Source organism: Mustelus asterias, chromosome 7 (assembly GCF_964213995.1).
Source record: "Mustelus asterias chromosome 7, sMusAst1.hap1.1, whole genome shotgun sequence".
Classification (NCBI taxonomy): Eukaryota; Metazoa; Chordata; class Chondrichthyes; order Carcharhiniformes; family Triakidae; genus Mustelus; species Mustelus asterias.
This window is the reverse complement of record NC_135807.1, coordinates 122,290,416-122,303,102: the sequence shown is the minus strand read 5'-3', so window position 1 is coordinate 122,303,102 and position 12,687 is coordinate 122,290,416. Positions and strand designations below refer to the sequence as shown.

Here is a 12,687-nt window from a genome sequence, read left to right as displayed (position 1 = left end):
ATGTGATGACTAGAAATACTTTAATAGAAGCCAAGCATATAGCTGCTTGGGTTTCTCCTCCTGGTGTTTGTTTTGCACTGATTATAGAGGTGTGTACCAAGCAATAATGTCTTGGAATTACTGGTATATGAATGATGTATGCCATCATTTAACAGGCATACAACATTCCAACTTTTAATGACCATTAGCAGAAAGAATGGATTGTAGCTGTAGCAAATTATTTTGGCCATCAGTTTATGCATTGACTGATATTCCTTCCTATTTTTTAAACTCATGTATGCATTAATTAGGCTGTCGATGAGATGAATGGCAAAGAAATCAACGGGAGACAGGTTTATGTTGGCCGTGCCCAGAAAAAGGTTGAGCGACAGACAGAGCTGAAGCGCAAATTTGAACAGATGAAACAGGACCGGATCACAAGGTACCAGGTGAGTAGTGGAATTGCTGGTGTTTTAAAACTCGCTGACCTCAAGCAAACAAAATTTTACTCCTCAAAATGGGTGCCAGATGTATATGACTGTGTCGCACTGGTTGAAAGTCATTTCGGGTTGTTCACGTAACTATTCTTGAAAAGTGACCACTGGAACTAGATTTTCACTATTATTTCTGTGGAGCTACAGATTACTCAACTGTTGATTCATCTTAAAGTCTAGTTAGATGTAGATTCACCTCAAGAGTCAAAGAATGCATGCAGTTTGTCAATAATTTGTGGGTTAACACTAAAACCATCAGTGAATTTGTTTTTCCATGTGCAATCTTTGCTGTGTGCTGCCAGCAAAGGTAGTTTTAAGTGAGCTAGTTGTTACTAATCTGAATATTTAGGCACCTGATTACTGTTTCTCATCCACCTGATCCTCCTCTGAAAAACAAGAACACACTTGCAGGTTCTACATGTGTGCTGATATCACTTGTTGTCTAAGAATCTTTGAAGCTGATGATGGCTCAAATCTTGTGCAAATTGCTCCTATTCCAAAGGGAATGAAAAATGTTTCCTTCTGTTTAGCAATAGAGGTAATCCTGTCCTCAGAATGACTATATTGAATATAAATGTTACTGTACAAAAGCTGATCCCAAAGACTTCTTTTAATTATTCATTTCACATGTGATGTGGGCGTCCCTGCATTTATTTATTATTCATTGTTTATTGCACACCACTAGTTGCCCATAAGGCAGTAGTGAATTATCTTAAGTCACTATGTACTGCAAGTATTCCTACAGCGCTGTCTGGTTGAGTTTCAGGATTTTAACCCATAGACCATGAAGGAGTAGTAAGGATGTTGTGTGGCTTTAAAGATGGTAGTATTTCCATGTGCCTACTGGTCATGTTCTAGGTGATAGGTGTTGTGGGTTTGGACGATGCAGTCAAAGGATTTCTGCATTGCATCTTATGATGCTACTATAGCCATGTTCCACCATTGGTGGGTGGGGTGCTGAACAGGGAGGCTGTTTTTCCATGGAGTTTCTTAAGCAGCATTTATCCAGGCAAGTGGAGTGTATTCCCTTAGACTTGTGGCTTGCCCTTTGTAGTCATTGGGAAGGTTAGTAAGTGAGGTACTTTTTGCAGAATACCTAGCCTATGTCATATAGTCACGCTATTTATGTGGCTAATCCAGTTAAGTTTCTGGTCAGCAGTGAGCCAAGACATTTGGAGATTTAGTAATGGTAAAACCTTGGGATGTTGGTTAGACTGTCACATCATATCAATGTAACTTCCTGCTTAGCCGATGCTTAGTTCTTGTCCAGATTTTGCTACGTGCTGTCACAGACAGCTTTGTTTTCTGGAATTGCAAACAAAGCTGAGTGTCGCAATACTCATTCCCACTTACGACCTTGTAATAGAGGGAAGATTATTGAAGCAGATGAAAATGGTAGGGCCGAGGGTAGTGCCCTGAGGGACTCCTCCAGTGATTTCCTGGGGCTGAGATGATTGGCATCCAACAACCACACCCATCTTCCCTTGTGCTAGGTATGTTTCCAGGCAATGGTGATATATTCTCCATATTCGCTTGCCTTCAAGTTTACAAGGCGGCCACACTCGCTGGCTTGATCTCAAGGGCAGTTGCACTCCATCACATTTTTCAGCTTTTGTCCTTATTTGGGCCAAGACTGTAATGAGGTATGGTGACTTAGAACATGAACTAAGCATTGGTGAATTTATTGGTAGGTGGCACAGTCAGCAGTACCTTGCAGCTCTTTGATTGCAATAAAGCTGCTGGGGCAGCAGTAGGATCTGACTCTTTATGGACAAGATAATTGGGCAATTTTGCACTTTGGCAGGTAGATGTGACAATGTTTTAGTTGTACTAGAGCAGCTTGGATGAAGATGTGGCTAATTCTGGAGTCCAGGTTTTCAGCACTATAGCTTGTTGGAGCACCATAAGTCTTTGCTATATCCAGTACGTTCAGACATTATTGAAAGTGAATTGAGTTGTCAGAAGTGTGGCATTAAGGATGGTGGGGACCTTGGTGAAGGCTGGGATGAATGGACCTACTTTGCATTAAGTTGATCTCCACACCCTAGCTATGACTATAACACTACATTCTGCACCCTCTTCTTTCCTTCTCTATGAATGATATGCTTTGTATAGCGCGTAAAAACAATACTTTTCACTGTATACTAATACGTGTGACAATAATAAATCAAATCAAAGGTGGACCATCCACTTGGCACATCTGGCTGACAATGCTAATACTATGTTTCTAGTGGTTATTTTAAGTATATTTATGATTAAGTACCATTTAATTTCAACTTTATGGATATTTTTCTATGATAGGGAGTCAATCTCTATGTCAAAAATCTGGATGATGGTATTGATGATGAGCGTTTGCGCAAAGAGTTTTCACCATTTGGCACAATTACCAGTGCTAAGGTATTAGTTTTTATTTTCATTTCCATGTTCACTTGCATTGTTACTGTAATGCCTCTTGGGGGAGGGATCCATTTTGTACCAGTGTGTTGTGGAGGTAAATTAATGGTAGATAATGTTTTTTTAAATTCAGTTTTAAATGCATCAAGTATTTTGCTTTAAACCCTGGCATTTTTTGAGTTCATGGCTGGTATGGTTTAGTCTGTTCTGTCAACATTGTCTAGACAACGGTTTTGAAATGTTCAAATTTGATTAATGATTCAGTGGGATGAAATAATTTCAATGTTATCTGTACAGGTGATGATGGAGCACGGGCGCAGCAAAGGCTTTGGGTTTGTCTGTTTCTCCTCACCAGAAGAGGCCACCAAGGCTGTAACAGAAATGAATGGCCGAATTGTTAGCACCAAGCCCTTGTACGTTGCTCTGGCTCAGCGCAAAGAGGAGCGACAGGCTCATTTGACAAACCAGTACATGCAGAGAATGGCGAGTGTCAGGGCTGTACCAAACCCTGTTATCAATCCTTATCAGCCTGCTCCACCCTCTGGATACTTCATGGCAGCTATTCCTCAGGTAAATGTCTGTATACTGGAGAAACATTGGCAGCAATTATGCATATTTTATATTGTTAAAGAGTGTACAGTGTTAATCAAGTGCACAGAAGAATAAACACTTTGGTGCAAGTAGCATTTGTTTTTTTCTCTAAAATGCTTGCTAAATGGTTAACAAAACTCGTTGTTCACACAGACGCAGAACCGTGCTGCATATTATCCAGCAGGCCAGCTTGCACAGCTTCGACCAAGCCCTCGATGGGCTGCTCAAAGTGTCAGACCCCAACGTAAGTTTTTTTTTGATTTTGATTTATTATTGTCACATGTATTGGGATACAGTGTTGCGCACTATACAGACAAAGCATACCGTTCATAGAAAAGGAGAGCATGCAGAATGTAGTGTTTAAGTCATAGCTAGGCTGTAGAGAAAGATCAACTTAATGCAAGGTAGGTACAGTCAAATGTCTGGCAGCAGGGATCTTCTGCATCTTTTTCCCGACAGCAGAAGGTGTAAGAGAGTATGTCCGAGGTGCGTGGGGTCCTTAATTATGCTGGCTGCTTTTCCAAGGCCATGGGAAGTGTAAACAATGCTAATGGTGGTAGGTTGGTTTGAGTGATGAACTGGGCTTCGTTCATGGCCCTTTGTAGTTTCTTGCAGTCTTGTATAGAGCAGGAGCCATACCAAGCTGTGATGCAACCAGAAAGAATGCTTTCTATGGTGCATCTGTAAAGGTTGGTGAGAGTCATGGTGGACATACCAAATTTCCTTAGTCTTCTGAGAAAATAGAGGTGTTGGTGGGCTTTCTTAACTATAGTGTCGGCATGCGGGGACTAGGACAGGTTGTTGGTGATCTGGACATTTTAAAAACCTGAAGTTCTCGACTGTTTCTACTTCATCCCCGTTGATGTAGACAGGAGCATGTCCTCCACTACGCTTCCTGAAGTTGATGGCTATCTCCTTTGTTTTGTTGACACTGAGGGAGAGATTATTGTCGTTGCACCAGTTCACCAGATCTATCTCTTTCCTGTACTCCGTCTTGTCGTTGTTTGAGATCCAACCCACTATGGGGGTGTCATCAGCAAAAGATAGAGTTGGAGAGAAATTTGGCCACACAGTCATAGGTGTATAGGGAGTATAGTAGGGGGCTGAGGTCACAATCTTGTGGGGCACCTGTGCTGAGGATGATTGTGGAGGTGGTGTTGTTGTTGCCTCTCCTTACTGATTGGTCTGTGAGTTAGGAAGTTCAGGATCCAGTCGCAGAGGGAAGAACCGAGGCCCAGGTCATGGAGTTTGGAGATGAGTTTCGTAGGAATAATGGTGTTGAAGGCTAAGCTGTAATTGATAAATAGGAGTCTTTGTTATCTAGGTGTTCCAGGGTTGAGTGCAGGGCCAGGGAGATATGAACAAGGTGGTAGTTTTAATGGATTATTTTATTCCAGAGATTATTTCTGTGATGTGAATTGTCATCGGGACAATTGCTATATCCCAATTCAGATTTCTTAAATTTCTGTAAAATTGTTTTCTTTGCCAGCATTCCAGAACATGCCTGGTGGCATGCGTCCAACAGGTCCTCGACCACCAACCCTCAGTTCCATGAGACCAACTTCTGCTCAGGTGCCACGTGTCATGAGCACTCAACGTGTTGGTGAGTTGTCTGTTACTCAAGTGCTTTTTGTACATGATGTCATGAAAGGTTCATGCATATTTGTTTTACGTGTAGGGTCCATTACATGCATCCAGTCATTTATTTTGTCATTTCAAAGTATCCAGAAAATAATTGGTGGGTTTTATTGCCCTCTTCATTTGCAGGACTGCTGCCCTTGAGGTACTTGATTTCGGGCAAGGTCTGCTACTACTCAGTTAAATGCTTGATTGGCACTTAATGCACCAGGCCTTCTCAAAAAGGGGTGACACAGATGAATCTCTGGCTCTCCAGTAGGTGGACAAGACTTCTGTCTCCTCCATAGAATCCTACAGTGCAGAAGGAGGCCATTCAGTCCATCGAGTCTGCACCGACCACAATCCCACCCAGGCCCTATCCCCATAACCTCACATGTACCCCGCTAATCCCTCTAACCTATGCATCCCGGGACACTGGGGCAATTTAGTATGGCCAAATCCACCTATCCCGCACATCTTTGGACTGTGGGAGGGAACTGGATGTCCTGAAGGAAACCCACGCAGACGGGGAGAATGTGCAGACTCCACACAGACAGTGACCCAAGTTGGGAATTAAATTAAAAATCCATTAAATAACCAACCAGTTATTTTTGTTGCCTGGTCAAATCTCTGTAATTCAGTATGGTGGGTGAGATAACAGGAGGATTGATGGTGAGGTGGCAATGCTTTAAAAGAAGCAGTCAAATTATTTCATCCCTGTTTTTAATTTGTGGAGTTGAAGAGGCATGTTGCCATGGCTGCTTGCCCTTCCTCGGTAGTAGTAAGCGGATGGCGATGAAAGAAACAAATTTTGCTACCTTAACCTCAGGATACCCTGAACAAAGCCAATGAAGTTATTGAGGTGTTGTCACTTCTGCAATGTAGGCTCAGCAATGAAACTTTTCTCCTGCCAATTGTGGACTATTCCACTGTCTCGGTCAGTCTTGTGTTTTAGGTAGTTAAAGCCACTTCTATTTTGGAGAAAAGTATTTGAAAAGGCTTAACTTTATCACGAGACTCAAAATGGACCCTATCTGCATTTCGAAACTTACATTTAATATTTGCTTATTGTCTTTGGAATTTAAGATGGAAATTTCCTTTGAAAGGGAATAGCACTTGATTATGTATAGAAATTTCCCCCCTCATCCATGAACCCGTCCAAGTTTTTCTTAAATGTTAAAAGCATTTACCACTTTATCCGGCAGCTCATTCCACACTCCCACCACTCTCTGCGTGAAGAAGCCCCCCCTAATATTCCCTTTAAACTTTTCTCCTTTCACCCTTAACCCATGCCCTCTGGTTTTTTTCTCCCCTAGCCTCAGCGGAAAAAGCCTGCTTGCATTCATTCTATCTATACCCATCAAAATCTTATACACCTCTATCAAATCTCCCCTCAATCTTCTACGCTCCAGGGAATAAAGTCCCAACCTATTCAATCTCTCTCTGTAACTCAGCTTCTCAAGTCCCGGCAACATCCTTGTGAACCTTCTCTGCACTCTTTCAACCTTATTTACATCCTTCCTGTAACAAGGTGACCAAAACTGTACACAATACTCTAAATTCGGCCTCACCAATGCCTTATATAACCTTACCATAACACTCCAACTTTTATACTCGATACTCCGATTTATAAAGGCCAATGTACCAAAGGCACTCTTTATGACTTTATCCACCTGTGACGTCACTTTTAGGGAATTCTGTACCTGTATTCCCAGATCCCTCTGTTCAACTGCACTCTTCAGAGTCCTACCATTTCCCCTGTACGTTCTACTTTGGTTTGTCCTTCCAGTGTGCAATATCTCACACTTGTCTGCGTTAAATTCCATTTGCCATTTTTCAGCCCATTTTTCTAGTTGGTCCAAATCCCTCTGCAAGCTTTGAAAACCTTCCTCACTGTCCACTACACCTCCAATCTTTGTATCATCAGCAAACTTGCTGATCCAATTTACCACATTATCATCCAGATCATTGATATAGATGACAAACAACAATGGACCCAACACCGATCCCTGTGGCACACCACTAGTCACAGGTCTCCACTCAGAGAAACAATCCTCCACAACCACTCTCTGGCTTCTTCCATTGAGCCAGTGTCTAATCCAATTTACTACCTCCCCATGTATACCTAGCGACTGAACCTTCTTAACTAACCTCCCATGAGGGACCTTGTCAAAGGCCTTGCTGAAATCCAGGTAGACAACATCCACCGCCTTCCCTTCATCCACTTTCCTGGTAACCTCTTCGAAAAACTCTAATAGATTGGTCAAACATTACCTACCACGCACAAAGCCATGTTGACTCTCCCTAATAAGTCCCTGTCTATCCAAATATTTGTAGATCCTATCTCTTATCACACCTTCCAATAACTTGCCCACCACCGACGTCAAACTTACTGGCCTATAATTTCCCGGATTTCTTTTGGAACCTTTTTTAAACAACGGAACAACATGAGCCACCCTCCAATCATCCGGCACCTCCCCCGTGAATACTGACATTTTAAATATGTCTGCCAGGGCCCCTGCAAGTTCAACACTAGCTTCCCTCAAGGTCCGTGGGAATACCCTGTCCGGTCCTGGGGATTTATCCACTCTGATTTGCCTCAAGACAGCGAGCACCTCCTCCCCTTTAATCTGTAAAGGTTCCATGACCTCCCTACCTGTTTGCCCTATTTCCGTAGATGCCATGCCCATTTCCTCAGTAAATACGGATGCAAAAAAACCATTTAGTATCTCCCCCATCTCTTTTGGTTCCATACACAGTCTACCACTCTGGTCTTCAAGAGGACCAATTTTATCCCTCACTGTCCTTTTGCTCCTAACATACCTATAGAAGTTTTTTGGATTTTCCTTCACTCTGTCTGCCAAAGCAACCTCATGTCTTCTTTTAGCCCTCCTGATTTCCCTCTTAAGTAGCTTCTTGCACTTTTTATACTCCTCGAGCATCTGATGTGTTCCTTGCTGCCTATACATTTCATACAACTCTCTCTTCCTCTTAATCAGTGTTACAATCTCCCTCGAGAACCAAGGTTCCTTATTCCGATTTACTTTGCCTTTAATCCTGACAGGAACATACAAACTCTGCACACTCAAAATTTCTCCTTTGAAGGCCTCCCACTTTCCATTTACATCCTGACCTTATCTTGCGGGGGGGACATTTCAAAATTTCAGAAAGATTAAGTTTGGCACAGTGTTACAAATTTAAAAAAAAAGAGATGTGAAAGAAACAACTTGCTGAGCCAAAAAAAGTAATAAAGATGTGTCTTGGCGTCTAAAAGGGTGTGTCTGACTCACTCCCAGCCCTAGGGTGCTCATCCCCTCACCATGTAAGAGTCAATGGGAATGCATGTTGGTGTATGGAGTGAGGTTGAATGTGAACCCTGACGCAGGAGTGAGCCAGACTTATTGGCACTCTGTCATGTGTACACAATCTCTCCTGTCACCCCCTCGCTGCAAACACAGGAGCAAAATGGTCTGTGATTGCAAGAACAGCTGCATGCAGAATCTCCCATTCAAATATACCTGTTTGACTAGGGTTCTAAAAACCATCTCCAGGGACTGCAGAAATGCTTGTGGGTTGGGATGAGTAAGGCATTTCATTCAGTGGGCTGATAAATAAAGATTTTCAAAAATTGGCATCAACTAATTTTTCGCTACTTGTGTATCCTGTCCATTTGCTTTGCTACAATATCTGTGCCCAGCTTGCCCATTATTCTTCCCCAGGTTGACATTCTTCGTTTCTTTTGTATGAAACTGACCAGATGATTTGTGGGGAAAGCTCTCTAATTACATTACTCAATGATTCCAGGCTGCCTAACCACTAATAGAACAAGGAAGAATAAAAATACCTATTAATGTTTCCCTTTGTGGTGGATCAGACAATTGTAACCAAAAGGCTGCTGGAGATTTTTGGATTTTTGGGAGTGTTTTATCTTTATTTTTTTGTAAGCCAATACAGCAACACAGACAATGGGACCTCGCCCTGGTGCTACTGCTCCTGGTGTCCGTTCGTTTACACAGTACAAATATGCTGCAGGAGTACGCAATCCACAACAGCATCTAAATGCTCAGCCTCCAGTTGCTATGCAACAGGTATGTATGTCATGCAAATGTTCTTACTCCAAAGTATTTATGCTGCAGTGTCTTGTAAATTAAACTATTGAAGTTTATTCAGAATATGGTCACTACATGAACCAAGTCTAATAGGAAAGCTGGTTGTGCCCTTGCTACTGGGCCGTTACAGCCATTGTTTCACATAGACCAGTCAGCAAACTTGACCCTGGTATATATGTAGCGAGTGTCAAATGTGGCTCAGTGATAATGTTAAAGACTAATTTTTTGTTTCTTGCTAGGTAAATTCATCCATATGTAAACTTTTATCAGCAATACACGTTGAATGCAATTTGCCATAATTTGAACAATGGAATTGGTTTTCAAAACACTTTAGAATACATTATAATCTGGATAAATATGCTGCCATTTTAAAGTGTTTATGTGCCTGTTTCAAATAGAATTAAGTTGCAGTTGGCTCATTGTTGACATGGCACTTGTTAAATGATTACACCTGTCCTTTCCTTTTAGTTGCAGCTGTTATTTATGCTGGTTCTGGAGCTATTCTCCCAGTTTAAGATTATACTGGCAACTGCAATAACCCGATCAACGCAGGGTTTACTGGTTACTATTAGCAAAACTTTTCTGGCAAGAGACCACTGGGTTACATAGCTGCATGGAAATAATGTTACCTTGTGTTGTGGGTGGTAATCCAAAGGCAGTTTTGACCGGAGTTTTTGTGAAATATCATAATCTGATGAAAATGACTCAATTTTGAAATGTTATGATGTACGCTCTCCCTTTTCAGCCTGCGGTTCATGTGCAAGGCCAAGAGCCCCTGACTGCTTCCATGCTGGCTGCTGCCCCTCCCCAAGAACAGAAGCAGATGCTGGGTAAGAATTCCATTAAAGTTAATAAAAATGGGTAATAAGTTGAACTGCATGATGGTGAGGTGACACTGGCATAAGTGAATTTGATTTGGTGGTTGGTCATGACATCTAACCATATAAATCATGGCAAGGAGAGAGTAGATTATAGTTAAAACCAGTAGCATTTAAAACACAAGAAATAGTAAAAGGAGGTAAACTGCTCTGCCATTCATCATCTAAGTTAATATAGATTTGTAAATAGCTAAAATTTCTGGACTGGTCCTTGTAACACTCCCCTAATCACAGCCAGTCAACTTGAAAATGCCTCTTTTATCCCTACTCTCTTTGTCCACTAATCAATCTGCAATCCTGCTAATATATTGCTCCCTTATCCTGTGTATTGATTTTTTTGTGGCACTTTATGGAATACCTCTTGAAAATCCAAATATACTACACCTGTTGGTCACCCTTTATCTAGATACCCTACCAGTTATATCCTCAAAGAACTCTTAATAAATTTGTCAAACAGGATTTCCCTTTCATAAAACCATGTTGACTTGTTCTAATACTGTGCTTTTTGAAATGCATTGTTAAAACTTCCTTAATAGATTCCAGCACTTTGCTGATGACTGTCAGGCTAACTAGCCTGCCGTTCCCCTGTTTTCTCTGTCCTTTCTTGAATAGTGGTGTTGCATTTGCTAACTTCAACTCTGTTGGAATGATCCCAGAATCTAGGGAATTTTGGGGGAATTGGATGGTCTACTGAGTCAAATACAACTTGTACCATTTTGCTGGTTCATTTGTGTGTTCCATGTCAGTTCCATTGTTAAATGGTGTGTATACCAATTAATGTGAATAATCCCTTTTTATTATCTTTATCTACATAGATTCCATTTTTTTTACTGATTGTCAATTTTCCACCGTTGTTACTTGTGTTAATACTTTGATAGTTTGGGTGTTGTGCAGGGCCTTGCTCTCATTCAGGGGCCTGATGATTTTAAGGTTTGATGTCACAAATTAATGTTAGGTCATCTGAACTCGCTTCTGATTCAGCACTAATTGGCGTTGGTGTGGGGTAGACTGAGACTTTTTGGAATATTTGGTGCTGCCACAGGTTGACTAAAAGTGGAAAGAGTTCAATTTCTCAGTTTGTTTGCAAGACGTTGGGGGAAAATGGTGTTATAGATGTCTGGGATGTCAGTGTGATTTGAAGTAGTCTATTTCTCGTACTGCAAGTTATATAGAAATGCTTAGCCTGCAGTTAATTTTGCATTATGCTCAGTTATTCAGTGAAATGTTTCCTTGCAGGTGAGCGCCTTTTCCCCCTGATTCAGAACATGCACCCAAGTTTGGCGGGTAAAATCACCGGGATGCTTCTTGAAATAGACAACTCTGAATTGCTTCATATGCTGGAGTCCCCAGAGTCCCTGCGCTCCAAGGTAACTCATTGTATTTGGTTTCAAATCCTTTATTTTGACTAAAGTATAATGTTGAAAATAATAAACATAGTTATGTTATATATTGCTTTCTGTTCAACAATTACTACAGAAATATCAATACTACCGTCAGATTTTCCAACGTCATCCAGATTTTTGTAGCTCACTCATCAAATACATTTGCCTTTTCTACAGTTGTGTGGCTATGATACCCTACAATGCAATTGTTTTGTTACAGATTTGACTTTTTTTAAATTTAGGTTGACGAAGCTGTTGCTGTACTGCAGGCCCATCAGGCAAAAGAGGCTGCTCAGAAAGTAGTTGTGCCAAATGCTGCAGGTGTTTAAATCTTTCAGGTGAGTTCTAATGGGGATGGGGGAGGGTAGCCTTTCATAAAAACTGAGTTTTTATTGTGGCTGTAATGAAGTATGGTATCTGTATTCCATGGTTCACTCCATGCTGGGTGACGGTGGGGACCAGTTGGAACCTCGTCCCAATTTCTATGCCTATAGTTGCTCTTAATTCAGTTCAGTTTCTGTTCAGCTACAATGTGGACAAGGAACATTCACTCCACTGCTTGGATGTTGATAACTCGAGTTATTTTTGATTGCAGTAATAAATACATTCCCACTTTTACTATAATTTGTAGCACCTTTTGATAACTGCTTTAATTTCCCTTTGTGTGAAATGACCAAAATGTACTTGTTTCACTGGAATGCTGAGCAGATTTGCTGAATTCAAATTTTGCAAACCTAATATCCATTAGATTAAAATGTTTGGATGAAACTGATTGAAACATTGAACATGAAAATAACTCTGTATTTTATTTTTCTTTGTAGGAGAGGAGGACCATGAAGCTTGCATTTAATGAAGAAAAAAAATTTCTAAACATTGGAAAAAGCTAAAAAATTTTAAAACATCGCAAAATAAAAAATGTATACAAAAAAAGAAAGGAAACCTCTAAGCTTATGAAACAAAGTCACTACCAGGTCTGGCATAAGTGATGCTAGTCCTAGACTTAATGGGAAAATACCAAAAAAAAATTGTAAAATGAAAAGTTTTCTAGGCCGGGGTAGGTGTTTTATGCACAGAATGTTGTTTGCATTCCTTTCTTTAAAGTTTTGTAATCCATTACTGTGGAAATGCTCAGCAGATCCACACTGTTTTTAGTTGGCAGTGTGTTTGATGGTTGAGCATTAGAAACTGAAACTGAACGTTTGGATTATAGAATGCTTGCTTTAATAAAAATGCTGAATAATGA

At 40.9% G+C, this 12,687-nt stretch overlaps 1 protein-coding gene across 4 annotated transcripts in view; it reads left to right on the top strand.

Annotated features, from left to right (window-relative positions):
- pabpc1b (poly A binding protein, cytoplasmic 1 b) overlaps positions 1–12,687 on the top strand; it is a 27,426-nt gene extending 14,739 nt beyond the window's left edge. For 2 of the 4 annotated variants that reach the window (XM_078216727.1, XM_078216725.1), the window contains 10 exons: positions 291–428; positions 2,775–2,870; positions 3,165–3,437; positions 3,612–3,702; positions 4,948–5,061; positions 9,030–9,163; positions 9,930–10,014; positions 11,299–11,429; positions 11,687–11,782; positions 12,266–12,687. In XM_078216727.1, the coding sequence (XP_078072853.1) occupies positions 291–428; positions 2,775–2,870; positions 3,165–3,437; positions 3,612–3,702; positions 4,948–5,061; positions 9,030–9,163; positions 9,930–10,014; positions 11,299–11,429; positions 11,687–11,773 (1,149 nt within the window). In that variant the 3' untranslated portion in view covers positions 11,774–11,782; positions 12,266–12,687. Of the gene's footprint in view, positions 1–290; positions 429–2,774; positions 2,871–3,164; positions 3,438–3,611; positions 3,703–4,947; positions 5,062–9,020; positions 9,164–9,929; positions 10,015–11,298; positions 11,430–11,686; positions 11,783–12,265 lie in introns of all 4 variants that reach the window. The other 2 variants (XM_078216726.1, XM_078216724.1) reach the window with 1 other exon arrangement.